Source organism: Paraphaeosphaeria sporulosa (genome assembly GCF_001642045.1).
Source record: "Paraphaeosphaeria sporulosa strain AP3s5-JAC2a unplaced genomic scaffold CC84scaffold_7, whole genome shotgun sequence".
NCBI lineage: Eukaryota > Fungi > Ascomycota > Dothideomycetes > Pleosporales > Didymosphaeriaceae > Paraphaeosphaeria > Paraphaeosphaeria sporulosa.
Window position 1 is genome coordinate 1,392,908 of NW_017253366.1, and position 23,439 is coordinate 1,416,346.

The window sequence follows — 23,439 nt, forward strand, 5'->3', positions numbered from 1 at the left end:
GTAATCACCATAACTAAAACACAAAAACTGAAAGAAAATGATCGAACGAGTGTCCCTTTCCTGCCCTTAACCAATCTGGCCTGCACCCTTCGGTCTATTCAGCATCCCCACCCTCTCCGTCTCCCACTGCAAGATCCGGATGCATCTTCCCCATATGTCTGGCCCAATGATCCTTCCTCATGAATCCCTCCGACTTCCTCTTGCACCACGACACTGTGCATCTGAACTTGTTCACTCGATCGCTTCCAGACTCGCGTCGATGTTTGCGTGTGGCCAAGTGTCGTTCGAGGTCGTTCCTTGACCCGAAGACCTTCTGGCAAGGGTTGAGAGGGCACGGGAAGCGGCGCTTGCGAAGCTTGCATTTTGGCAAGCGTGCCCGGTCACTAGAATTTTAGCATCTTCTTGGTATATCGACTCAAGAATTCTCACATTGCTAGTTTGGATATTGGGTCGCTTCTCATATGTGTTGTACTGTTGGGTCGCACGCATTCGCAGACACTATTGGGCGTCCTTGTGCAGTTGTACAATGACATCAACAGTGACGGTGAGTACGCTTCCGAGGATTGGCTCGACTTCCATCCGGCCGGGCCAAGGCTTTTAAGCTCGAATTCCTGCTCAAAGAACGTGGGTGGCAGTTGCTGTTGGGCATTTACACAGGGGCACTGATTGCCGGAGATGGACCTCGAGCTCAAAGATGACCACGAAAGAGCTTCTTCTACTTGGTCAAGATAGATAGAGTTTTCGTTCCATAGTGAAAAAGAACCGTCAACGAAGACCTATGCATACGTTAGAATCCTCATCATCGGGCGGAATCGTTTAGGCAACGAACTGAGTCCGAGCGAAGAACGGTGTCAGGACTGAGCTGTTCCGTGATCATTTGGGTAGCACTGCTAACGATATCTGGCGCAACCGACGTCGAGCTATGTCCTGCCCCTCTTGGGGTTGGAAAGAAAGGATCGAAGGGCCATAGGAGATCTAAGTCAGGCCAGGCGCAACATCCCTAATTATTCAGTATTACATGAAGAACATCCTGCGGTCCGGTGGACAGAGACACATACCGAGCAACAAGGTCGACTATGGAGACATATACAAGAATGCGGGACGGAGTCTTGCTGGACATCTTGCTGAGGTCGACCAAGTCCGCTTCTTTTTACGTGGTTATTTTGCGCAGAAACATTGTTCGCCGGAGGCGCGGACGTGATTGGATTGCCTTCCGGCCACTGTTGCCAAATTAAATGAATTTCTCGCACAGCTTTACACGCATAGGATCGAGATCCAAGCGAACTTACAGACATAGAGATCCATTCCTCGAACGCGCCTATACTTGCGGAAGCCTCTCGTCTCACGAATCGGTTTGAAGTCACAGTTCCGCGTATAGGATCGATGTCGGGGCGTACTTGATGTTTTGAAGCTCGCTGTCGCCGTGTGGTTTGACGAAAGGAGAGGAATTGTGGCGTACCTCGAAAATGAGCTCCTAGTTGGCGGGGAATGGCTTAACGCGAAAGTGCATAGACTTCAAGAACAGATGGCAGCAGCGCGGCCATTAGTATCGTCCAGCTGCGCGCCAAGACGATGTGAGGCATGCAGGCATGCAAGGCTGGCCAGTAGAATTACAAGCTACCTCAGGTTAATACAAAAGACTCGCACTCCTTCACCGGAGTTGTGTCGCGTGATAGACTACGACGGTTTGCCCTGCGGGTTAGGCGCATGCTGAACGAATGATACTGTCTCGGAAACTGGTTGTGGGCCGCATGAGTACTGTTGTCCTTTCACTTTGGTCTTTGGAGTAATTCTGCACGTAAAATTTCTCTGTATTCATACCCTCGTTCATGTATCCATGCATAATCCATGCCTTCTACCTGTTCTTGTTCGCCTCTTCCCTCATCTCCTCCTTGATCCTGCTTATCGTACCAACGCCGCCGTAGATGATTGCAGTGTACACTTGCGCAACGCTGGCACCTGCGTCAAGAATTTCTCGTGCCTGGCGTCCATTTGTGATACCGCCGGTCGCGAAGATGACTTTCCGTGGGCCAGCCGTTACCGGAGCCGGAGCAGGATTGCGCGGTGGGACAGCGGCAGGCTTCGATGTGGCGATCGGCGCAGACGCACTCAAATCGTCCACATTTGTCGGTGGTGGTGAAGCTTCCGAGTGCAGTTCCACAGATGCAGGGGGAAGTTTCGATGCTGCCGAGTCGATAGCTTCCGAAGGTGACTTGGAAGCCTGGAGCTTGGCAACAATGGAAGAGTCGGGTTCATCGCCAGTCGAAGGTCCCACTGAAGGTACGTCGGGCTTCGACGGGGACGGTGGAAGCTGTTTCGGGCCATCATCGAGCGCTTTCCTGTACTTCCTCACAAGGCTCAGAGTGCGCTCAAACATCTGTGGTCCGGAGTAGCCTCCTTGTTCCAGGAGGAGATTGGCCTCGTCCTGGGGTAGAAGATAACCCTTGGGAAGGGGGTCAGGTCGCTTCTTGGTCGTGTTCCCGACAATTACTCCGTCCACGCCAGAATCCCATACAGCCTCGCAGATGCCAGACACTTGCTCCTCGGAGTCCTCATCCGGGCTCACCTTGACCATGATGGCGGGTTTTGTCTTCCGATCTACCTTCTTCGCAGCTTGCACAACGCTGTTCAGCAGCTGTGTAAGCGGCTCCACGTTCTGCAGAGCTCTCAGACCGGGCGTGTTGGGACTTGAGACGTTGACAACAATGATGTCGGCATACTTGGCCAGCTTGTTGACGCAGGCGGTGTAGTCCCTCTTGACGGCCTCGATATCCTGCTCAGACGTGGTCTTGTTCTTCGCGATCTGGACTGCCAGCAGCCGGCCTGGAACGAGCGAGCCAGGCGGGACGCCAGCTTCTCCGTCCAGGACCTTACGCTCAGCCTCCTCGTCAATGCCGAGGCCTGCATGATATGCAAATTGTCTCACACGGTGTCGTAGCCTCATGGCAACCGTCTCTGCGCCCTCGGAATTGAAGCCGTAGCGATTGATGAGGGCATTCTGGGATGGAAGGCGGAACACCCTCGGCTTGGGGTTGCCTTCTTGGGCCAGCGGAGTGATGGCTCCTACTTCGACAAGGCCAGCACCCAGCTCGAAGACGGGCGTCACAATGTCGGCACCCTTATCCATGCCCGCAGACGTTCCAATCGGGTTGACCAACGTGTGACCGAACACCTCCACAGCAAGGTCCCCAGCGGCATCGGGGTCGCCTCGCTCTCTAGGGTTCAAGCCAAAGCTGTGCAGCGCCTTCACGATCTTTGTCCCCGCGTGGTGCGCATCCTCTGCGTCGGGGTAGACCTGCCTCAGCGCAGGCACAACAAGCCATTCGTGGATGCTGGAGCGCGTGTCGGTGACGTAGAGGTAGCCGAAGGAGAGCGCAAGCGTGAGGGCAGTGCCGTACACGAAGTTTTTGGTGCGCGTTGCGGCGGAGCGAGCGTCGGTGGCAGCTGTCGAGGCCTGCCGCGTGGGGTGCACGAACGGGCGCTGCGACGGGCGCAGGCGGGGCACCGAGGGCCTGATGCGGAGGGCGCGCATCCGGACAGCCGGGTGCATGCTAACGAGCGTGTCGTGTAGCTTGTGGGAAGACCTGTTGCGATTCAATGGCTGCTTGATGCTGCGCTGAAGCTGCGTCGCAACCCTCGGGCATGTGACGTTGGTGCTTGGCGCCCCATGCTTCTTCGCTCTGTACAGGCTTCCTGATGCCGACAGCACACCTTTGTTTTTGAACAGTAAACAAACCAAGCTGGCTTCGAGTTGCGCTACGTGACCAATTCCCCTTGCAAGCGCACCCACGAGCAATCTAGCTCATAGCTTTGGCCATTCACTGAGATCCCCGCACGCAGACCGAGGGTAGACCCTTACGCTCACTGATATCCTATTCCTTGACTTCCCTGTACCGCATGCTTCAATCTACCGGCAGTGACGTTGTCCCCACGTTGTATGCCCAGCATTTCAATCATGATAGATTACTACACGTCTAGAACCCAAACAACAACCGGCTGAACAACATGAATTTTGCACCAATCTTGTCTGCGCGTAGCCTTTTCCACCACCCTTGTGTCCGGAGGAACCGTCGTAGTACCTTTCGCAGCTTGAAGGCTTGGAGACGGTCCCCACAATGCAATTTTAATAAAGCTTGACCACGAGCTTGACCCAGATTCGCTCTATTGCATAGCTTGTGTTGACTACAGTTCACCAAGATGCTGCTCACGTGGTCACTGATCACTCTCCTCGCTGTGCCAGCTCTGGCTGGCATGAACAAGACCGGCACCCTCTGCACCGTGACCCCGTCTGGCAGTAAAGATGATAGTGGCTTTATCATGGATGCATTCAAGCAATGCGGTCAGAATGGACAGATTGAGATCACCGAAGGTGACTTCACCATCGCCAAAGTCATGGACGTCTTGAATCTAAAGAACTGCGACATTAGCATAAGAGGCAAGCTCACTTGGAACGATGACATCAACTATTGGACCAAGAACTCCATCGGTGTCACTTACGCGCAGCGTAGCACTGCCTTCCGACTCGGCGGAGACACCTTCTCTATCCGAGGGCATGGCCAAGCGCTCTTTTTCGGCAACGGCCAGAAGTGGTATGATGTCAACAAGAACGGTTCGAACATGGCTGGCCGGCCGATCAGCTTGACACTATGGAAAGCAAAGAATGTGTTCATCGATGGGATAACGTGGCGGCAGCCGCAGTTCTGGTAGGACTTCCAGTTGCTGGACTCTGCAGACGACTGAACGCAGTGAAGGCACACGTTCGTCGCGTACTCCGAGAACGTGACAATGACCAATCTCGACATGAACGCCACTTCGACCTCGCAATGGAACACTGTCAACACTGATGGCTTCGATTCCTGGAACTCGAAGGATATCACGATCAAGAATTGGGTCGTGAAGTGCGGCGACGTTTGTCTCTCTGATTACTTCTGCTCTATCACTATCTGACCGTAGGAACAGGACTGCATATCCATCAAGGGCAATAGCAGCAACATCTATGTCAAGAATGTAACCTGCTACGAGTCTGGCGCTGCCTGCATTGGTTCGCTTGGAAACAACGCGATAGAATACGTTGATAACGTCCTCTTCGAGGACTTCACCGCCATCCATTCGTCCAATGCTGCCTGGATAAAGACGTATCCCGGTCAGGGCCATGTACGAAATGTCACCTTCCGGAACTTCTACTTCCAGGATGTCAACCAGCCAATATACATCTCTCCTTGCATATACTCGTACAGCAATTGCGATGCGAGTAGGTTGAAGATCAGTGACATCACATGGGAGAACGTGACTGGGACAAGTCGGTACAATGTCGCTGCGGGGATTTACTGTAGTAAAGGTGCATAAGTCTTACAAGATGGTGGAGAACTAATACTAACAATGACCAGGAGCGCCGTGTACGGGGCTCAAGTTCAAGGATATCAACATCAAGCCGAAAAACGGAGGGACCGCCAAGGTTCTGTGTAGCAACATGAATAGCGACAGTGGGTTGTCGTGTACGGGCACGTGTCCGAGTGGATGGAAGCAGCAGTTGAGCGGGAACGCATGAGCTGCTAGGCGCCATCACGACGTGTCGAGTACTTCTTCCTTACTAATCCTCAATCAGCTTCGAGACCTTTGGATTCGTGACAGTGGTGATGATCGGCTTGGAACGCGTTCTGAGCAAGGCCCATATTCTGGCAGCGTAATTCACCCACAGTATGGGTGAACCTTTGGCTCACTAGAAAAGTTATCAATGAGCAGGTCTAACCCGAAATAATTCTTGACAACTGGTTTTCGTCCACTGTTACCGTGCCTCCTATGTTCCACTTGCTTTGCCCCTGCTTACGTTCACGGCTATCGGCACAGAGCACGTCGCACTTACCAGAGGGAATACAACGGGCCTTGTGCGCCATCAACTGTATTTACATGCTTCACTGTACCTCCAGTCCTCTCCAGCCAGATGGCTGTATCCTCGGTGTAATTTGCCTTGTGGATTTGGACCAAGAGCGCACCGGTGGCGGTGTAGAAGCGTAAGTTTCCATTGTGGCGCCCACCAAGCAGCTGAACTGCGCGCGTTCACGACCAGCTTACAAGGCCAGGAGGAGGAGGTTATCCGCTCTCTTCCGCGGGCATATTCAGTGTTCGTTGCGCCAGAGAACACTTGACCTCTGCTGCTCACCTCAGCAATTCCAGAAAGTTCGGCTGCCGCCAAACAAAAGGCAGGCGCGACCTCCCTGTGCCTCGCGCCTCGCGCCTCGCCCCACCATCGCGTGCTCCCACCTCGGCTCCGAGCGACGCCCACGATGCCACCGGCGGGCAACGAATTCGCGGCGGAACAGCTCAAGAGCCAGGGCAACGCGCACTTTAAGAATGGCGACTACGACCAGGCCGAGACGCTGTACAGCCAGGCCATCCAGAAGAATAGCAAGAACCCGCTGCTCTTCACCAACCGCGCCAATGCCCGCCTGAAGCTCGAGAAGTGGGAGGGCGTCATCAACGACTGCCTGGCGAGCATAGAGCTGATGACGGAGAACATGAAGGCGTACTTCTACTTGGGTACGTAGGCTGCAGTCGCGTGGTGAGATGCACTCGAGCTGGGCTAACGTGTCTGCTGCAGCGCAGGCGCAACTCGCCATCAACCACCCCAACGAGGCGCTTAGCAGCGCGCTTCGAGCGTACGATCTTTGCGTCAACTCCTCCCAGCAGACATCCAACGCAGCGACCATTTCTGCACTGGTAACCCGCTGCAAGAAGGCAAAGTGGGACATCCGCGAGCGCGAACGCATACGGCGTCGCAAAGGCCTCCTCCCCGAGCTCGAAAGCTTGCTTGAAATCGCCTACAAAAAAGACGTCGACGACCTCGAAGCACGGCTAGAAGCCGGCGAAATCGGCCGCGTCGAAGCCACCGAGGAGAAACAACAGCTCCACACGGAGTTTGAGCAGAAGCGGGACGACCTGCGCACCGCCTTCGCACTGTCCGACCCTGAGCATCTCGAAATCCGCGAAGTCCCAGACTATCTCATCGACGGCATAACATTCGAGGTCATGACCGACCCGGTAGTCACCAAAAACGGGCGGAGTTACGAGCGCGCGACCATCATCGAGCATTTGAAGAGGAGCGCAACGGATCCCTTGACCAGAGAACCGCTGACAATCAACGAGCTGAGGCCGAACATCGCGCTGAAGGAGGCATGTACCGAGTTCATGGAAAAGAACAAGGGTTGGGTCTACGATTGGTAGGTTGCAACCTCCATCGGCATCGGGTAGAGTAGGAAAATAAGGAGAAAGGATACGAAGCGGCTTGCTTGTGGCTGCTGACACTAAGCAGTGAGGACGGTGAGGAGGATACGGTGCCGCGGTGGGCGCATCTCTCTTGTGGCAGGAGAGACTACGAGACGAGCTGAGAGGATTTGAATCAGACGAGCGCGCATTGCAAGGAGTTGGAATCAAGAGCACTTTCGCTGGAGTTTGGATACCCCTGCGCTGTATGTGACCGTGAGTCACGCCTGTATCTGCGAAAAGGATTGAAGAACCATGCCGGTTCTCTCGACGGATTGTTGCATTATATGTATACATACACCATGGCGGTAACATGCTGTGCTGTCAGTTAGTATTATCGTCCGTTCTCCAGCTGCACAGGCCGCACTGAAACATCCAAGGGTATAATCCCAAACGCCATCCCTTCCACCATCCGAACCCAACGCCAATCCCAAAGACCGAAGGCAGCCCGTCCCAATCTTCTACCCCTCCAGCACAGCAGCTCTCATCCCCTGCTCCACTCCTCCGCCCTTCTCCTTCTCGGCCCCCTGCCGATACAGATTCGGGTAACTCCTCATTCTCCTAATCGCATTATCCACGTCCTCTCCTCCGCCCTCCCTTCCCCGACTCGGCGGCTGACTCCTCTTCCTGACTCCTCTCGCCCTCTCTCTCTCCCGGTCCTCCTCCCCCTCCAAAATCGGACTCCGACTCCGACTCTCCGAGCGGTTCCGCACGCGCCCGCGGAACGTGTGGTCCGGCTCCGCGTCGCTGCGCCGCCGGTTCTTCTTCGCGGCCGGCGGCGTCTCGATCAAGGCCGACGACGACGACGACGCGCGCTTGTGCTTCCGGTAATGGTGTCTGTGGCGGCTGCCCGAGTCGCGGTCGTGGCCGCGCGAGGGGGAGGCGGCGCGAGGCGGCGTGTGCGAGGAGAGGCGGCGGCGCTTGAGACGGCCTCGAGGCGCTTCGTCGCCGTGGACTGAGTCGTTGGGGGTGGGCGGGTCGGTGGGGGCGGGTGTGTGGTTGGTGTGGGGTGAGGGTGGTGGGGATGGCATGATTGTGGAGTAGGTACGCTCAGTACCTATGGAGGAGGCCGTGGTGAGGGTGCTCCGAGGATTGCGTCGTATCTGCAGCGGTTTGGGATGCTACGGGGGCCTTTGCAGGAAAGAAAAGACTGTGTCTCTGGAGCCTGGCGGGAGGAAAAGGACGACATCTGACTGTCTCGTACGGTGCGAGGTCCCGTGCAGGAGGGGGCAGTAGCGTCGTGTTACTCGTGTGACGGCTTGCGCGGTGATCAGCGGTGATCAGACCGCGAGACGTCATTGGGAAGGATGCGCGGCTAGGCCGGATGAAGAGAGGAGCGTGACGGCCGTAGCGTGAACGTACACACGGCCGCCGTTGGGCACTGGTAGTTGAGCTTTTGCATAGTGATTGCCATGCTGCGTTTCATGTAGAAATCATGTAGAAATACGGAACATCTTTGTATTCGTTTGAACTCGATCTGTGTTGGCAAATGACGTGTGCCCCGGAGAGGCCAGGCTTGCGGCCGAGATGGCTTCCGGGTTTGAGCGCCGCACAAACACCTGGGCAAACTTGACCTTCTACTTGCAATGGCACCACCTTTCCCCTTCAGCTCGTCCACTGGCCAATCTGCAAAACACGGTATGTACCCCGAATCGTCGCTAGAGAAATGGTCTACTAAAATTTGGAACAGAGCTGATATCGACGCCACTGCATGTTGGTTGGTTCCCCCGTCGCGTATGCATGTGCCTGGATGCATCTGAGAGTGAGGTGCATTCGCGGCGCCGCTTATTCCGTGCGAGGCTCTGACAGCATTGATTTCCTAATCGGCATTCGCCCGTTTTCGAGTCTCGCATAAACCGGACACGCGCACGACACTGCCCTCAAGCCTAGATTGAGGGCTCTGATATGAGATTCCAAGTCAAAGCACCATAGGAAGTCTACAATCGTCGCGTAGCCTCGAGTGAGCCTTTTTTTCGGGGCACACCGGAGTTCTAGGAGCTTTCAGCCTCATCCCAATACGTGGCAGTCAAACGCCCCTTTCCCCGGCCCTATCACCTTGGAGAAAGCGCCCAGTGCGCCTGGCCGCGCAGTGTTCTCAGCCTTGTTTGCAACATTGGAAGGGCTATTTTTGGCCTGGACACCCGTATAATGCCCGTCGTTTCATCCTCAAGGCAAGATGACCTATGTTTCCAGGGGTATCTGGCCTTTTCGGCCTACCTCAACCCCTGATCATTGCCTTCCAATCGACCATGCTAGGTTTTTCCCGGGTTGCCCTTTTTTTTCCAAGGCACCGCATCCGCCCCGTTCAATACATACGCCTCTTTGCCCTTTTGCCCGAACGTCAAGCACCATTCAGTATATATATATGAGAGACCTCACTTCTACATTTCCAAGAGCGTGTCGCTGTTGCTCGATATGTCGAAAGTCATGAAAGAATATAAGAGTTGGCGGCCTCCCCGTTCAATTCTCGGGCTGTATACACTCAAGTTCTTCTCATTGCCGATCTAGTTGGTCAACCTTTGACCCAATGATGTCTGAAGATACTGATTATCATTGGCTCCTATCCGAGCCGGGCTTAGTTGATAGTGCCTCGGGAGGCTTCGCATTGGACAGTCATCGCCATAATCTTTCCGTCATAGCTGCTCGCACGGCTCCTGCGTACCACAACAATGCTTCACCCAGCATTGCCAACGACTTATCCAGCAATGTAAGGTTCTCATGGAGCCTTAGTCCACACATTGCTGAGCTTTGAACAGATTCTCACTCCGTACAACACTTCGCTGGAAGGATTGCTCACGAACACATGCCCTGCTACTGGGTTCAACGTGATTAATACTGTACAGAACCTACCATCAATTCCGGATTTGACTGTCACATGCTCCCAGCTTGGTGAGATTTCTCTTGATGATCCCACTCATACATCTCCGTCTCGGTTTGCAAGCTCGGTATGTCAGTTACGTGTATCTCTTCTGCTCTTTTCCTGATTTAATCCTATGCATATAGACAAGGTATGCGATGGTAGAGCAGTCCTCTGCGAACCTGAGTGCATGCAATTGCAATACAATGGATATTGATGTGCAGTGCCGATTGCACTTTGATCCCCAGAGACTGTACCCGGATACCTTTTACGTAGATACCATCCCATCGCATTGTCCTACCACACTACACGGTCTGAGCTTTGAAACACCGAGTTCATCAGCCCTCTGTTTCGTCGATGATGGGCAACATGCCCCTGAAATCCTTGGCAATGTCGACTACAGCGAGGGCTTTGAGGCTGCGGCTCCGCCGAATCAGCTTGAAAATCTCGGCTTGGATTCATTAATAAGCCCATGGTGTGACCTGACTTTCGATGAAGGTCAGTCTATCAATGTGGGATGGTTGCCAGACCACCTTCTGAATCCTAGCATGTTGTATCCCGTGGGTGAATCATCGTGAGTTTGCCACTCGCCCACTTCATCCAGACCCAGTTCGTTGACACGACGGTGCAGTTCAGCAAGTCCGCAATCGTCGCAATCTTCCACACGCGAACGCCGGTTTCCTTGTCCCCACAAACCTTGTGACAAGGTCTTCGGATCAAATAATGATCTTGAGCGCCACCTCGGCACACGAAAACATCGGAAAGATGTGGGGAATTGGAGCGAGCGCGCTAATCGTTATCCATGCAAAGTCACCGTATGCAAAAGGAACAATGTAGGCTTTGCAAGGAAGGACCATTACATCAACCATCTTCGGAGGATGCATCAAGGTCTGGAGCTTGATGAGGATGACCTGTATGGATGAGAGGAGTTGGGAAACCCTAGCTATTACCAAGCGTCGTACGCGCAAAGCTTTGCTGGAGACGCTCCTGGCAAGCCCGAGGCGGGAGAATCGGATTTTGGCCCAACTTGCATCTTCCTTCAACGGGCGCCTGGTGCTAGGTCCCTTAACATCTGCCAGAGCCCCACTGCGCTCTTTCTTATGTATTTACTGCATATGTATCCTAGCCCTAGTTTTTCAACCCTTGCAAGGTAGAAAGGCGAGCCGAAGAGGTCCTCCAAAGTGAGGTACCTGGGTAGTTGGATGTCCATTGGCTCGCTACGCCGCTTAGCCCCTTTCACACCGCCATGCCTGATGCAGTAATCCATCGTAGGATCTGATTCGCGTCCAAGGCAGGCGGATTTAAGCGCTGCTGAAGCTCAATTAAAACTTTCGGGGTCCTTGCAGAGGTACTCCCACACCAATTCGCCATTTTTCTACTGCAAGCGTTCGAGTGTTTGTAGCTGACACCTCATTTCAGCGATCACTATGCCTCGAATACTGTCCTTCGACGAGCTACCCGCATGGATGCAAAAAGATCCGCGCATTCGAAGGGGCTACAGGGAGGAGCTTCGCAACGTCTGGCACTGTTTTGTGTCGCTTTTTTACGTTCACAACGAATTTGTCAACATTTGGTCGCACCTGCTGCCCGCGCTCGTATATGGCACGATGCTTGCAAAGGAAGCTCGCTTTGCGCTGGCAGAAGCGGATAACGACACTGGACCGACGGCGAAGATGACACAGTTCTATGTTGTCACGAGTTTCGCTCTCATGTCGCTTTCGGTGCGTATCGTGCGAGAAAGTACGCTCACTATTCACAATCGTTGACAAGGAATAGAGCTTATACCACATCTTTAGCGCCCATTCTGAGCGGGTGGCGCGCCACGTTCTGAAAATGGATTACCTTGGGATCATACTAAATGTATCGGCGACATGGTAAGTCTCCCGAAACCAAATTCGGTTCTCTCGTCAAAGCGAACCTCGCTTCACTCACCATACGAGAAATGTATCTTTTACCACCTGTTCAAACACGAGCGAGATACCATTGGCCCGGGTACACAAGAAATATGCTGACTTTGTACCTCCGGGTTGACAGTATAACAAGCTCCTGGTTTGGCTTCAGACATCATGCTCACGTCGCCAACATGTATATAAGCCTCACCTTAGGACTGTCTATCGCCATAGTGTTCCTCTTGCTCAAACCAAATGCTGACGGCCCCGAAGCTGCGAAGTGGAGGTAAGACCGCCCTCCACGTTTGCTACTATCGACATTGACGTGACGTACAGGGCCTTGATCATTGCCGGATTGATGGGAACGGGCTACACGCCTCTGATCCACGCATATGTGATTGGTGGCATCGAGAGGCTGCAGCATTTCCCCTGGCAGGCAGCCGTAAAAATGCTTTCCGTAGATCTCGTCGGAGTGCTCTTCTACATCACCAGGTTCCCTGAGAGTAGTTTTCCCGAGACGTTTGATATCTGGGTAAGTCTATGCGATGATCGCAAATTATGTCTTCGCTAAAGTGCGGCAGGGTGCGAGCCATCAAATTTTCCACATCATGGTTGTTGTGGGGCGGGTCGTGTATCTTCGTGGCTTAAAGGAGTTGGTCGGTCTTGCGTAACGGACGCGCTGTCCCAGAAATCCGGTGGATCCTGGCTATATTCTTACCCCACAACAGCCTGGCTTTAATAGCTCACAGATCCTGCTGTATAAGTCGACCGGCAAAACGGAGCATTGAGAGCTATGATGGCATACCCGTTGACCGAGGGGAGCCGCTCCTTGATCGGTCTTGTCAAGATCCTCCAGGGCCTCTGTGCAATTGGAATCACGGCTCTGACCTACAAACATCGTCGCATTCGCATCGTGATAATAAAGTCCGTAGATCATTGACTAAATCGCTCATATGCCATATGCCGTGTTCCAACAATTTCGCCCAGTGCCTAAGCTCCGCTACTGGGCAATCTTGAGGCCTTTTAGGGTCACACTAGCTCTCACAGTCGCGCCATTGCCGACATCGAAGGCATCTACAACACCACTGTCTGGTCCGTTGAGCACATCCGCGAAGGGGATTTCGACAGCACCAGTCTCAGTCTCCTTGTTCAGCAACGCAATCCTGAAACTTGCTTGGCTATCCAGCAGATCCCTTGTGACAGGGAAGCGAAACGCCTGATCGAAGGAAGGGTTGAAGATGTCAGTGCCCGGCGTGTATGTCTTTATTGCCGTGCGGAACTCCTTAGCGCCCCATGTCACCTTGACGCTGGGGTTGAGCTCATCACGCTTCCCATCGAGGCCAAGTGCACTGGCGATGAGTATGGTAGCCAGACCACAGAACTGGCCTTCTCCTTGGCTTTCCGAGGCAGAGAGTGCCGAGGCATCGCTCACGAGGTTGAAGAACTTGGCATGCACCGTTAGGTGAGCTCCAGTGCGTTCGCCTTTGTGCGAAAGAGCAATGTCCTTGCTTCCACCACCCAGCAGAATATCTTTGATGGAAATGGAGCCCTCGCCAATGTCATCGTCAGCACCAACATCATCATCGTCAACATCAAGGACGATGTTCTGGTCAAAGTCCGAGACAAGGAAATCGTGCGTCTCGTTCCATTCCGGATCATGGTCGTTCTTCTTGGTCGAGGTTCGCCACACCTCCTCAGCACCGACAGTCACTTTGCAATAGCAGTCAGGTACGTCTTTGATAATCTTGGCGAGAAGTCGTTTCGCGCCGCTCTTCTTCGGTCCCGAGACACCGACTGCTCGTTCTATGGTCAGGCGTACGACGCCAATATGGGGTTGGTAGGTCTTGAACCAGTCACTGGTGTTGTCAAGTTTGACAAGGAAGCGGTTGGGAAGAACAGCCATGCCGCCAATGATGCCTAGGATTGTTTGACGAACAGTGCCCGAGATGATACCCAGATCGGCAATGTTTGCAGCGTCGGTAAAGTCGAGATCGAGCTTCGGAGGGTTGATGAAAGCAACCTGGGCAGCGCCAATCTATCCCCATGTTAGTTTATGGCGATCCTGCTGGAAAGAAACGCTTACGCAAGGGATCACGTTCGTTAAGGGAGCGAGGAGGACTGAGAGTCTTCCCTTGAGATGAATGCGCTCGATGCCCTGTTGTCATGTAAGTGGTTTGCAACAGTGTATAGGAAGACCAAGACCCACAATCTTGGGAACCATGCTACCGTCTAGCTCGATGTCGCTCTTGCTTTCCCAAGTCACGTCCATTTCCAGCTGGATTCCTCCAGCGGAGGTCTTGTGGGTATCTACCTCCGAGAGATGCATCTATACACGCGGGCACAAAGTCAGTCTCTAAAAGTGGGATTCAACACGAGGTATCCGTGTCTAACACATAAATCCCTCATCCTGGAGTAGGACTTACGGGAACATCACCCAAATCGATCTTGACGAACTTCAAATTTTTCAGTGGGCCTGGAAGAGTAGAGGCCAGGATGGGCTCGACGATATCCTTCACCATGTTACAACCGGCAATGTTGATGTTGGGCCAAAGCTGAGCGACGAGGTCGTTGAGGAACCCTGAATGTGGGTAAGCCTGCATGTCCAGGTAGTTCACTCATCCTTTAGTTGTACCAGCAGACTCTGTGCCACCAGAGGCGTTCAGCGTGTGGGCGAGGGGTCCCATGTTGTCCATGGCTGCAGTAAACCCGTCGGATAGTGTTGAGAAGGAGGTGATAAAAGGGTCCGTAGTGGGCGCTTTGTTGACGTCGGCTACTGTCGCAAAGGTCAACCCGTTGTGCTTGCTAATTATTCCAAGATCTGCTAGTTTGTTTATGAAGAAAGAAGCTGTGAAGTTGGGCGGGAAACGTACTCGGTTCTCAATTTGAGTTGCAGCAATTGTTGATACCTGACCGCTGTGGATGCAGGTGGGGTAAAAACATGAATCCAAAACCAGGATCGTGGATCAGTAAGTGGTCGATCGCAAGGATGCGAATTGGGCCTAGAATCTGCGGCGTGCACAGCAAACAAGAGAGACGCGTTGTTTGCATGCATGACGTTCGACAGCTCCTCCCACGTCACTTGGTTGGAGGGTCAAACAGGATTAAGCAGGGTCATTGGCCACTAACACCTGCTGCGGGGGCCAAGGCTGCCGCTAATGCGCGCGCGGAGCGGAGGTGATCGCTTAATCGCACGGCCCTGGTGTCAGTACACTCAACTGCAAATGTAAGCGACGATGGCTGCTTTCCAAAGACACACGTGCGTCTACAGGCCGATTGACGGTTTCAATGTTCCGGCTGTAGCAAGCGAAAGTGCATCAGCCTTGCATTTTCGTCGTCTCCTGATTCGGTATCTCATCTGTATATGCTGCGCTGAATACAGACACGTCACTCTGGACAGATACCAAGGCTGATTCAGATCGAGTGCTTGTTCAAGCTAAGGAGAGGCGCCCCGTGGACCCTTTTCCCTAGATTCGCTATATAATTGGCTATACGATAACGCCCTCCTTGGAAGCCCGCACCTTGTTCAGATGTTTGGCAGTCTGTGTCAACCTCCACCAAGAAGTGTAATTTCCAGATGCTTGATGTAGTCTGGATAGAGAAACGTCTTGAGATGGACCGGGACCATCTTCTCCAAAACGTGTCACGTGGACACCAACCAGAATGCCGGCTGGCTTCCTCTCTGTACGAACCAGCTGAACTTTCTCTGCATATCTACCTCATCTGCGGGATCCAGCCAGTCACGATTTTCGTATGCGATCTCTTCACTCATCTCTTGACTTGCAACACCAATAATCAACTGTTTCAGATTATGTCGCTGGATGCCCATGCGTCTCAACATCAAGTCCACTTCACCAGGCTTTACAATCTTATCGCGAATCCAGTCGGGTGGTCCCTCTGGAAACAACACAAAATGCTTTATCCAGGGCAAGTAATTATTGATAGGACCCGGTTCAACGACATACGTCGAAGTCTCTGGCTCGTAAAGTTCGTCGGCCCAGTAGAAGAACTTGACAGGAGCGGCGCTAAACCAAGTGTTCTCTCCGTATAATATGGATGCGGCTTCATCGTGGATCTGTTTGTTCGTTCCGAGAATCGCTGGATGGGGTTTTGCGCTGGCCTCGAATCTATGTACCCGTCGCAGATGAACTATCATCGGATGAGTGTTGAGCAGTAGTTCTCGATAGATCAAGTCCCTTATCTCTCGCGGAAGCCCCAGGAACCGACATGGGCCTGGAGGTGCCTTGATAACCGTTGCAGTTGGCACCTTATTGTGGGAGGACCGAGAGCGTAAGAGCCAGTGGCGTAGTTTTTGTGGCAGCTTAGGGCTTGATTCGGCTTCCATAGTACAGAGCATGCAGGACGCAGTCGGTGCCCTTTTTGTGTTCGGCCGCCAATTCCCCACGTACGCAATGGGGTGACCCCAAACGAAGCACGCAATAACACCTCAGTCTGCAACCCAGTAGCTGAAGTGGCGATCGTTTCTTAGCAACAATGCTCTCTGTAGATACGAACTGATCAGGATGGCGAGTGCACAGTAAGAGGTGCGGCGTAGTTGCTGGTCACGAAGCACAGCTGGCCTGGCGTCGCGCGAGTCATCTCAAGCTACGTCATTTATCCAGCCAATCACCAGCGTTTGACTCTAGCTCTACCTTCTCACACGTGATGTAAGCTGGACAGCTATGTGCGGGCTTCCAGTAACAGTGTCACCTCTACACCGCATACGCTCATGCCTTTCAGCCACCCAAGGATTTGTTTCCCAACATGTGGCTTGAATTGCTTTTGTCTCGTTTCTATGTATTACCTTTTTCTCGGCGAAAGCACATCATCGCCTAGCGTCTTCAACCCAACCAAACAGCGGGAGCGTCATCCGAAAAAATTACTTCTAGAAAAGATGGAGTTGCCATTGCACCTAGCCCAGTTTCTTCTGATCCCATCCACGATAGGCGCTCGCCATGGAACACCGCAAATTCTCTAAAGACCTACCTGAGGAGGCACCGCCAAGCAGCCTCGACCGCGACGATGATTTTCAGCGCATTGATCCCAGGTCTGGAGTGAAGCGCGGTCTCAAAACGCGGCATCTCAGCATGATGGCCTTGGCCGGCATTATTGGGCCTGGTCTCCTAGTTGGAGCAGGAGGCGCGTTGGCAAACGGAGGGCCGGCATCCCTACTAATCGGTTTCGGCATCATCGGCATCATCGCATTTTCCATTATGCAGTCACTTGGCGAACTCACCACTCTGTATCCCACCGGAGGCGCCTTCACGCAGCTGTCGGACCGCTTTGTCGACAAAGCATTCGGAGTTGCTGTGGGCTGGAATTACTGGCTCATTTGGGGCTGCGTCCTTGCAAACGAATACAACGTGGTCTCCTCCATCCTTGTCTTCTGGTCCGACAAAGTTCCATTGTGGGGTTACTTCCTCATATTCTGGTTTTTCTTCCTCGGCTTTCAAATGCTTGGCGTGGAAAGCTTTGGCGAAGCTGAATTCTGGCTTGCGTTGGTGAAGCTCGCAGGCCTGTGCGCGTATTTCATCTTCGGCATCATCTATGCGAGTGGGGGTTTGATCGGACAGAAAGAGGCCTTAGGATTCAGATACTGGAACGACCCAGGGCCTTGGGTATCCGGTTTCCGTGGTGTGGCCTCTGTCTTTGTGTTTTGCTCTACGTTTTATGCAGGAGTAGAAAGCGTGGCTGTCGCTGCCACGGAGACCAAGAATCCAGCTGTCGCCGTTCCCCTCGCCATAAGACAAGTCTTTTGGCGCATTATTTTCATCTACATGGGCTCCGCTTTCTTTTTCGGTCTCACGTGCCCGTCGGATGCTGAAGGACTGGTGAACGGATCCAGTCGTGCGCTCAAGAGTCCCATGACAATAGCCATTCAGAACGCAGGCTGGGAAGGCGGGGTTCATTTGATCAATGCCTTCATCTTTATTACTGTGTTATCAGCCGCCAACAGTTCTATATACATAGGATCTCGCACACTACTTTTCATGGCTAAAGATGGCAAGGCTCCGCGCTTCTTGGGGTACACAAACAGTCGTGGTGTGCCCGTGTACGCGATCATCCTCACCAATCTTTTTGGCGTCCTGAGCATGATGAACGTGTCCACAGGAGGAAGCGCGGCATACTCTTACATTGTCAACCTCTCCGGTGTTTCGACATTCTGCGTCTGGGCCGCCATTTCTTGGACACACATTCGGTTTCGACAAGCCTGGTCAGCGCAAGGTCGACATCCGGATCAACTACCATTCAAGTCCTTGTGGTATCCCTGGAATGCGTATTTCGGGTTGTTCGCAAATATCTTCCTTGCCTTAGTACAGGGATGGACAACGCTCAGTCCTTTCGACGCCGGAACTTTCGTCGACGCCTACATTTTGCTACCCCTGTTCTTCATTATATGGTTTGGATACAAATTCGTTTTCAAGACAAAGTTCCATGGAAAGTACGAAATCGATCTAGATGCAGGACGGAGAAAGGACCTCGACATGCGGGAATTACTCGATGAGCCGAGCGGAGAACAAGGGCAGGCTAAGAGACCCTTGTGGAAGCGGCTATGGAGAGACTTTTGAGCGATGATCGCAATGGTACGTGGTCAGCTAGTGGTCGCCTATTTCGAGCAGTTTAATCCATGGCTTCAGCGTCACGCAGTGACATGCTCTATTCTCCCTAGGTTTTCTGACAGATGCACGTGGCCCGCTATTCAATGACGGTGCAGATGCCCTTCGGTACTGTACATACCAGCGTGGTCCTATTTTGTTTTCACTACAATCAACCAATCAGATCCCACCGAAGTCATTCACATTGGGTGTGTTCTTCACAGATCCCAACTTCGCTAATCCCATTTGGGAACAAACTCAAGAGATGCCGAAACAGCGAGCGTCCGCTAGCTGCACAGTGTATCAATCAGTCGCCGACCTACACTAGAGCTTGTATCGCCACGATGGAGTTCGGCATGGGCCTCCTGGACGACTCGTTCGACTCGTGTTGCTAGGTTGCTAGGCAGACTTCGAGATGCAATGTATACATTCTATCAGGCCCCCTGCATGCGGATTTTCATGGCTTTTCCCAGATGCCGACTTGACCGGCATGCAGCAGAGCCTGCTCGCACCAGGTACCATCCGAGAAAAATCCCATGGGCCGCCTGAACTCTCTTTCTGTGTACGTGTACAGAGGTGCCTTTTCGGAAAGTCTGGGACGTAAAGGGCATCGAATACTCTTCTTAGTTGTTCAAGCAACTGGTAGTATTGCATCAAATCAGATTGGCTGGTTGACCGGCGCAATGTCTACAGCCACCACTCGCGCTACTATAGGCTGGTCGACTCCGCTCGTGGTCATAAATAAAAGCGATCAGAATATTTCCAAAGTCTGGGCTACTTCGAGCTGCGTTGTGAATATTTGGAAATACATACCTCGGCGGTGCACATTCACATACCTGCATATTTCTCCGACTAGCTACACGCCACGGACACCGTGGACGACACCAATAGCTTCCTCTTTCGGGGACCATCCCAATCTCCGCCTATAGTAGATATATGCTTCACGGGTACTGATGCGTCTCCAACAATGGCAAATTTGCATCCCCTCGCGGGAGGTTTGCATATTTTGTTGTTCATATTGGGAATACTATCTCTTTTGCTGAGGTTCTATTCTCGAGCATTCGTCATTCGAAGATGGGGTCTCGATGACACGCTTGCGGTCGCGACTTTGGTATGCAATGGTCTCCGCCCCAAACTTTAGTGGTATGACTTACAGTATGCAGTTCCTGTATGTCGCGCTCCAAGCCGTACACCAGCTCATGCTGAACGCGGGATGTGGCTTGTACGTCCCATCCTATGTATCAGTTACCCAGAATCCAGTATCTGACCCATTGCTTCAGGGACGGTCCAAATGAATGCAGCCCGACTATAAATTCAAGCATTCCAAAGGTACGATAGAGCCTTCAGACTTCGCGTTACAGCGTTTCTGACCATTCTAAGATCCTGTTGGCCACTCAAGTGCTGTACGCACTGACGCACTTCACGATCAAAAGTACATTCCTTGCATTCTATGTGCATCTGTCCCCAGCGCGGACCTTTCGCATCCTAGTGTATGTTGGAGCAGCTCTGAACGCATCTGTATTCATCACCAACGAGTGAGTGATGGCATTGGGTTTCGTACACCATTCCACGATCCACTGACCTATCTAGACTCCTCATCGTTCTGCGCTGTCAACCGCCCAAAGAAGTGTTCTCGCCAGGTTCCACCCCGGACGCAAAGTGCATGTCGCAGGCAGTGACATTTTGGTCTCCTGTGGTACTTGTATGCTCAATTCGGTCCTTTCAAATCTGCCGCCAAGCTAATCCTTTCGAAGAACCTCAGTGTCGATGTCTACATCCTTACACTCCCAATCCCCGTTATCTGGGGCCTCCGCATGCCTGCCAAACGTCGCCTCGCCGTTCTGGCCATCTTTAGCTCAGGCTTCAGTGCAATTCTGACATCTGCATTCTGGGTCTTCGCCTGGGGCAAAATGCGCGATCATCAGACTTCGCCCGCGCTTGCAATCAACACCATCATCTCCTCTGTGGAACTCTTCTTTGCGGTAATGGCCGTCAACATGCCGGCTTTCAAACCGCTTTGGACACGGATGGTAGGCGATGTGACGACGCCACCGGCTGCATCGTACAAAATGGATGGCTGGTCGCGCGAGAAAAGTACACCGAGGTCCAGACCTGCACCTGTGGAAAGTTCAATCATTTCCTCTATGGGGAAGTCGTCGAGGGATTCGAGGGGTGTTCTGGGCTCGGAGTCCGAAGAGGACCTTGTTGAAGCACAGACGCCTTTGCATTCGGATGGCGCGAGTGCAGCGGAAGCGGGACGGAGACGGGTATGGATGGATGAAGATGGAATTGAATTTGTAATCGCGGTGCCTTCAAGAAGCGACAAGTACTCTTCTTCGTCGGAAAGGCGTCGCGACCCTCGAGATGAGATTTGTTTCGACACTTGAAGATAATGTAATTACCTGATGATGTAATTCCAGAATTATCATACACTGGATATCCTACTCATCACTCTATGCTATTAATGATTACCACCGGTCCTGCACAGATAGTTGGTCTACGATCGGGGAAGGGGCTTGGTCTGTGCCGAATCACCGTAGCAAGGCTTGGATAAATCAGTGGCATGCCAGATGCGCTATCGCGGGACGCTCAGCGCTGCTCTTGAGCAGGGGTTCCGCTAGTGGCGTGCAGATCGCTTGATCTCGCCAAAAAATCTCGAGACATCCAGGGTCGCATGCACGAATGTCCGTAAGGACTGCGTCACTGATCGTTTTAGAGAACAACTTGCTCCATGGTCTCAGTCATCTCTTCAATCGAATAACAACATGCACTAGATATCATGATAAACAAGTGGCGAGACCTATCGCCTTCTGTCGACCATTTCGCACCGTCGCTTCGCTGTACCCCCAATCTTGTCCTTCAGCTGCAGCCCTTCGTGGCCATCCTGAGACTCGAGTCGTGTGCAACACATACTTTGAGAGTATCCTTAAGAAATCTCTGGACAGTCATTTTGCTTGCACCGAATACGTAGTTTGATCCTGGTATGCTGTGCCGTAGGAAGTTTGCGCGACGACGCGTGGCTGGCACTTTTGGCGCGCTTTACTTAGGTGCTTGTGCCCACTTTGTTCTCTCGCGATACTTCGAGCCGTGAATTATATTATCCAAGTCCATCAAAATTTTCTCAACTCAGGGTTTCTTGAGCAGATCCCCGAGATCGATTGGTATATCCGTTTCGAATGGTTTGGAAGGCTGGGGGGAATGATGTGACTTTGTCAGAGACGAGAGTTCCTCCTCGTCTGGCACTTTTCTCTCAGAGATTCTTGAAGATGGGGTTTTCTTGAAAGCCGTAGCTGCTTGTGGCGGCCGAACAATATCATTGTTGGGTGGTCGGCTATCCCATGGCGCGGGAGTTTCTGAGCGGGTGTCGCCTTTCTGTGTGAAGAGACTGCGCAAGGTTCCTGCGCATGCAACAATGATGGCTGTGTAACTGTTAGAATCAAGCCACTCAGCCTAGCGCCAATCAACTCACCTGTATTCGCCTCAATGTGGGAGAGAAAGAGGAGGAGAGTGATCTGGAACATCCTGTCCCTGGCAATCCCGCGGGCGGCGATGATGACGCGAACAATGGCGACTAACATGGTAACGAGCTCAAAAGAGAAGATGGAATAGAGGATCATCTTCTGGCGCAACGCGAGTCGCATGTGGGAAAGTATAGCGAAAGGGATCGCAACAATGAGCGCATCGGTGATAACGTCAAACGCGGTCGCAAGAGTCAGTGCAATAGGTGTAAATCTGGAGACAGCGGGGTCGTGGTCACACTGGGACAGTCCCTTCTTGACCCAACAGTCGTACGGATTGAGCAGCCATCCGCCGAGATATGCGGCAATAGTAAGTATGAAGACGACAGTCCAGTATCGTTTCACAGCTGGCAAGGCGACGACACCGATGCGTCGGAAGAAGATCAGAAAAGATATCTTGATGGCCCACAGAACGTTGTAGAAGAAGAGTTGTGTAATCGGCCGGCTTAGGAAGACGCTTTTGTAGAAGGTCGTGGTATGCAGCACTGTGTTGTGTTTAGACGCCACAGTGACTTGCGCCGCCATCGGAATCTGAAAGTACGAATAAGAACATGGAAAAAGCAAAGCATTCAACAAAACTCACAGAGAGAATCCAGGCCAGGACAACGAACAGGTCGTCCCAGTAGAACTTCGAGAAGCGCCAATAGCGGGTATAGAGACGAGCGCCTAATGAAATGGTGGACAAAGCTGTCACCAGCCATGTGGTGACCTTCATCGAATCAGCAAAATCGAAAAAGAACCCTCACTTGCAAGACGTACCAGCAGTCCCTTCGTATAGGCTGGTGGCTCGGTCGACATGTCGTTGTAGCGGTTAGAGAGTGACACGTTCAAGATGAACACTAGACATTAATGAGGGATTCGAGTATCGAAGACACCGGTTAGACCCACACTCGCAATTATATTCACTCACGGCGTTCAGCAGGTAGGGCGTTCATTTGAAACTACCGGGATCGCTCGACCGGAAATGTAGTACAGTGAATCGCTCAATGTGGCAGGAAACGGCTTCTCCGTAGGCCGCGACCATGCCCCAGCTACAACAGAGCGGGCCTCCCTGCATCGAGGGTTGCCCGGGATCGAGAGCGCCGTTGCAGATGAGCCATGTTCAGTTAGGCGAGTCAGTCCGCACGTGGAGCGAGGCTGACGGACGAAGATGAATGCTGGGGTGTCAGGCGAAGGCGCAATCCGTACGCGAATGGCCTAGGCTAGATCGAGGAAGGTGTGCGCCGACCAGGGCAGGTACGGAAGGGAGGCCTTACATCGCCCTCCCCCATCAGACCTACGACCGTCCACTCTGGAGTCCGCCCTCTATCGCCGTCCGTGTC

General features: G+C 52.8%; 12 protein-coding genes across 12 annotated transcripts; 6 read left to right on the top strand and 6 right to left on the bottom strand.

The window, feature by feature from the left end:
- Positions 1-9: 9 nt before the first annotated feature.
- On the bottom strand, positions 10-1,410 carry CC84DRAFT_872467 (uncharacterized protein). The gene is made up of 5 exons (XM_018187738.1): positions 1,290-1,410; positions 1,059-1,220; positions 830-1,000; positions 430-776; positions 10-383 (listed from the first exon to the last, which is right to left on the bottom strand). The coding sequence occupies exons 1-5, from the start codon at positions 1,293-1,295 to the stop codon at positions 95-97; spliced, it is 975 nt and encodes a 324-aa protein (XP_018034265.1). The 5' UTR covers positions 1,296-1,410; the 3' UTR covers positions 10-94.
- A 352-nt stretch (positions 1,411-1,762) lies between these two features.
- On the bottom strand, positions 1,763-3,981 carry CC84DRAFT_1166055 (FMN-linked oxidoreductase). Its single transcript, XM_018178865.1, has one exon. The coding sequence runs from the start codon at positions 3,548-3,550 to the stop codon at positions 1,856-1,858; it is 1,695 nt and encodes a 564-aa protein (XP_018034266.1). The 5' UTR covers positions 3,551-3,981; the 3' UTR covers positions 1,763-1,855.
- A 216-nt stretch (positions 3,982-4,197) lies between these two features.
- On the top strand, positions 4,198-5,548 carry CC84DRAFT_1149637 (pectin lyase-like protein; the record flags this gene model as incomplete). Its single annotated transcript, XM_018176679.1, has 4 exons — positions 4,198-4,703; positions 4,752-4,908; positions 4,960-5,338; positions 5,388-5,548. 4 exons carry the CDS (start codon positions 4,198-4,200, stop codon positions 5,546-5,548), a joined length of 1,203 nt encoding a protein of 400 aa, XP_018034267.1.
- Positions 5,549-6,284: 736 nt separating this feature from the next.
- Positions 6,285-7,385, top strand: CC84DRAFT_1188445 (U-box-domain-containing protein; the record flags this gene model as incomplete). The annotated part of the gene is made up of 3 exons (XM_018180992.1): positions 6,285-6,537; positions 6,599-7,217; positions 7,310-7,385. 3 exons carry the CDS (start codon positions 6,285-6,287, stop codon positions 7,383-7,385), a joined length of 948 nt encoding a protein of 315 aa, XP_018034268.1.
- CC84DRAFT_872945 (uncharacterized protein) lies at positions 7,305-8,397 on the bottom strand. The gene is made up of 2 exons (XM_018187743.1): positions 7,628-8,397; positions 7,305-7,576 (listed from the first exon to the last, which is right to left on the bottom strand). Exon 1 carries the CDS (start codon positions 8,289-8,291, stop codon positions 7,722-7,724), a length of 570 nt encoding a protein of 189 aa, XP_018034269.1. The 5' UTR covers positions 8,292-8,397; the 3' UTR covers positions 7,305-7,576; positions 7,628-7,721.
- Positions 8,398-9,790: 1,393 nt separating this feature from the next.
- CC84DRAFT_1249331 (uncharacterized protein) lies at positions 9,791-11,477 on the top strand (the record flags this gene model as incomplete). The annotated part of the gene is made up of 4 exons (XM_018184281.1): positions 9,791-9,967; positions 10,017-10,205; positions 10,342-10,691; positions 10,749-11,477. The coding sequence occupies 4 exons, from the start codon at positions 9,791-9,793 to the stop codon at positions 11,038-11,040; spliced, it is 1,008 nt and encodes a 335-aa protein (XP_018034270.1). The 3' UTR covers positions 11,041-11,477.
- On the top strand, positions 11,258-12,842 carry CC84DRAFT_872504 (hemolysin-III channel protein-like protein Izh2). Its single transcript, XM_018187740.1, has 6 exons — positions 11,258-11,465; positions 11,537-11,838; positions 11,894-11,991; positions 12,152-12,292; positions 12,343-12,538; positions 12,588-12,842. The coding sequence occupies exons 2-6, from the start codon at positions 11,545-11,547 to the stop codon at positions 12,675-12,677; spliced, it is 819 nt and encodes a 272-aa protein (XP_018034271.1). The 5' UTR covers positions 11,258-11,465; positions 11,537-11,544; the 3' UTR covers positions 12,678-12,842.
- A 144-nt stretch (positions 12,843-12,986) lies between these two features.
- Positions 12,987-15,190, bottom strand: CC84DRAFT_1149647 (C2 domain-containing protein). Its single transcript, XM_018176680.1, has 6 exons — positions 14,877-15,190; positions 14,639-14,779; positions 14,430-14,584; positions 14,213-14,332; positions 14,090-14,161; positions 12,987-14,041 (listed from the first exon to the last, which is right to left on the bottom strand). Exons 2-6 carry the CDS (start codon positions 14,697-14,699, stop codon positions 13,007-13,009), a joined length of 1,443 nt encoding a protein of 480 aa, XP_018034272.1. The 5' UTR covers positions 14,700-14,779; positions 14,877-15,190; the 3' UTR covers positions 12,987-13,006.
- Positions 15,191-15,437: 247 nt separating this feature from the next.
- CC84DRAFT_1166063 (uncharacterized protein) lies at positions 15,438-16,557 on the bottom strand. The gene has a single exon (XM_018178866.1). The coding sequence runs from the start codon at positions 16,346-16,348 to the stop codon at positions 15,647-15,649; it is 702 nt and encodes a 233-aa protein (XP_018034273.1). The 5' UTR covers positions 16,349-16,557; the 3' UTR covers positions 15,438-15,646.
- A 102-nt stretch (positions 16,558-16,659) lies between these two features.
- Positions 16,660-19,069, top strand: CC84DRAFT_872509 (amino acid permease-like protein). Its single transcript, XM_018187741.1, has one exon. The coding sequence runs from the start codon at positions 16,959-16,961 to the stop codon at positions 18,570-18,572; it is 1,614 nt and encodes a 537-aa protein (XP_018034274.1). The 5' UTR covers positions 16,660-16,958; the 3' UTR covers positions 18,573-19,069.
- A 497-nt stretch (positions 19,070-19,566) lies between these two features.
- Positions 19,567-20,986, top strand: CC84DRAFT_1219161 (uncharacterized protein; the record flags this gene model as incomplete). The annotated part of the gene is made up of 6 exons (XM_018183059.1): positions 19,567-19,710; positions 19,763-19,821; positions 19,880-19,928; positions 19,980-20,134; positions 20,190-20,301; positions 20,354-20,986. The coding sequence occupies 6 exons, from the start codon at positions 19,567-19,569 to the stop codon at positions 20,984-20,986; spliced, it is 1,152 nt and encodes a 383-aa protein (XP_018034275.1).
- Positions 20,987-21,356: 370 nt separating this feature from the next.
- On the bottom strand, positions 21,357-23,295 carry CC84DRAFT_1260959 (uncharacterized protein). The gene is made up of 4 exons (XM_018185027.1): positions 22,877-23,295; positions 22,701-22,826; positions 22,069-22,648; positions 21,357-22,018 (listed from the first exon to the last, which is right to left on the bottom strand). The coding sequence occupies exons 1-4, from the start codon at positions 22,913-22,915 to the stop codon at positions 21,726-21,728; spliced, it is 1,038 nt and encodes a 345-aa protein (XP_018034276.1). The 5' UTR covers positions 22,916-23,295; the 3' UTR covers positions 21,357-21,725.
- Between the last annotated feature and the right edge of the window lie 144 nt (positions 23,296-23,439).

Excerpts from the sequence above, each read along its gene's own strand:
- CC84DRAFT_872504 (XM_018187740.1), top strand. The coding sequence starts at position 11,545 with ATGCCTCGAATACTGTCCTTCGACGAGCTACCCGCATGGATGCAAAAA. Across the intron at positions 12,293-12,342 it reads CCCGAAGCTGCGAAGTGGAG|GGCCTTGATCATTGCCGGAT; the intron begins GTAAGACCGCCC and ends CGTGACGTACAG. Across the intron at positions 12,539-12,587 it reads CCGAGACGTTTGATATCTGG|GGTGCGAGCCATCAAATTTT; the intron begins GTAAGTCTATGC and ends AAAGTGCGGCAG.
- CC84DRAFT_872945 (XM_018187743.1), bottom strand. The coding sequence starts at position 8,291 with ATGCCATCCCCACCACCCTCACCCCACACCAACCACACACCCGCCCCC.
- CC84DRAFT_1166055 (XM_018178865.1), bottom strand. The coding sequence starts at position 3,550 with ATGCACCCGGCTGTCCGGATGCGCGCCCTCCGCATCAGGCCCTCGGTG.
- CC84DRAFT_1260959 (XM_018185027.1), bottom strand. The coding sequence starts at position 22,915 with ATGTCGACCGAGCCACCAGCCTATACGAAGGGACTGCTG. Across the intron at positions 22,827-22,876 it reads CCTATACGAAGGGACTGCTG|GTCACCACATGGCTGGTGAC; the intron begins GTACGTCTTGCA and ends GATTCGATGAAG. Across the intron at positions 22,649-22,700 it reads TCCTGGCCTGGATTCTCTCT|ATTCCGATGGCGGCGCAAGT; the intron begins GTGAGTTTTGTT and ends TCGTACTTTCAG.
- CC84DRAFT_1149647 (XM_018176680.1), bottom strand. The coding sequence starts at position 14,699 with ATGGACAACATGGGACCCCTCGCCCACACGCTGAACGCCTCTGGTGGC. Across the intron at positions 14,585-14,638 it reads TGGTGGCACAGAGTCTGCTG|GGTTCCTCAACGACCTCGTC; the intron begins GTACAACTAAAG and ends ACCCACATTCAG. Across the intron at positions 14,333-14,429 it reads TCGATTTGGGTGATGTTCCC|ATGCATCTCTCGGAGGTAGA; the intron begins GTAAGTCCTACT and ends CCGCGTGTATAG.
- CC84DRAFT_872467 (XM_018187738.1), bottom strand. Across the intron at positions 1,001-1,058 it reads ATAGTCGACCTTGTTGCTCG|GGATGTTGCGCCTGGCCTGA; the intron begins GTATGTGTCTCT and ends CTGAATAATTAG. Across the intron at positions 777-829 it reads CCGTTCTTCGCTCGGACTCA|GTCTTCGTTGACGGTTCTTT; the intron begins GTTCGTTGCCTA and ends ACGTATGCATAG.
- CC84DRAFT_1166063 (XM_018178866.1), bottom strand. The coding sequence starts at position 16,348 with ATGGAAGCCGAATCAAGCCCTAAGCTGCCACAAAAACTACGCCACTGG.
- CC84DRAFT_872509 (XM_018187741.1), top strand. The coding sequence starts at position 16,959 with ATGGAACACCGCAAATTCTCTAAAGACCTACCTGAGGAGGCACCGCCA.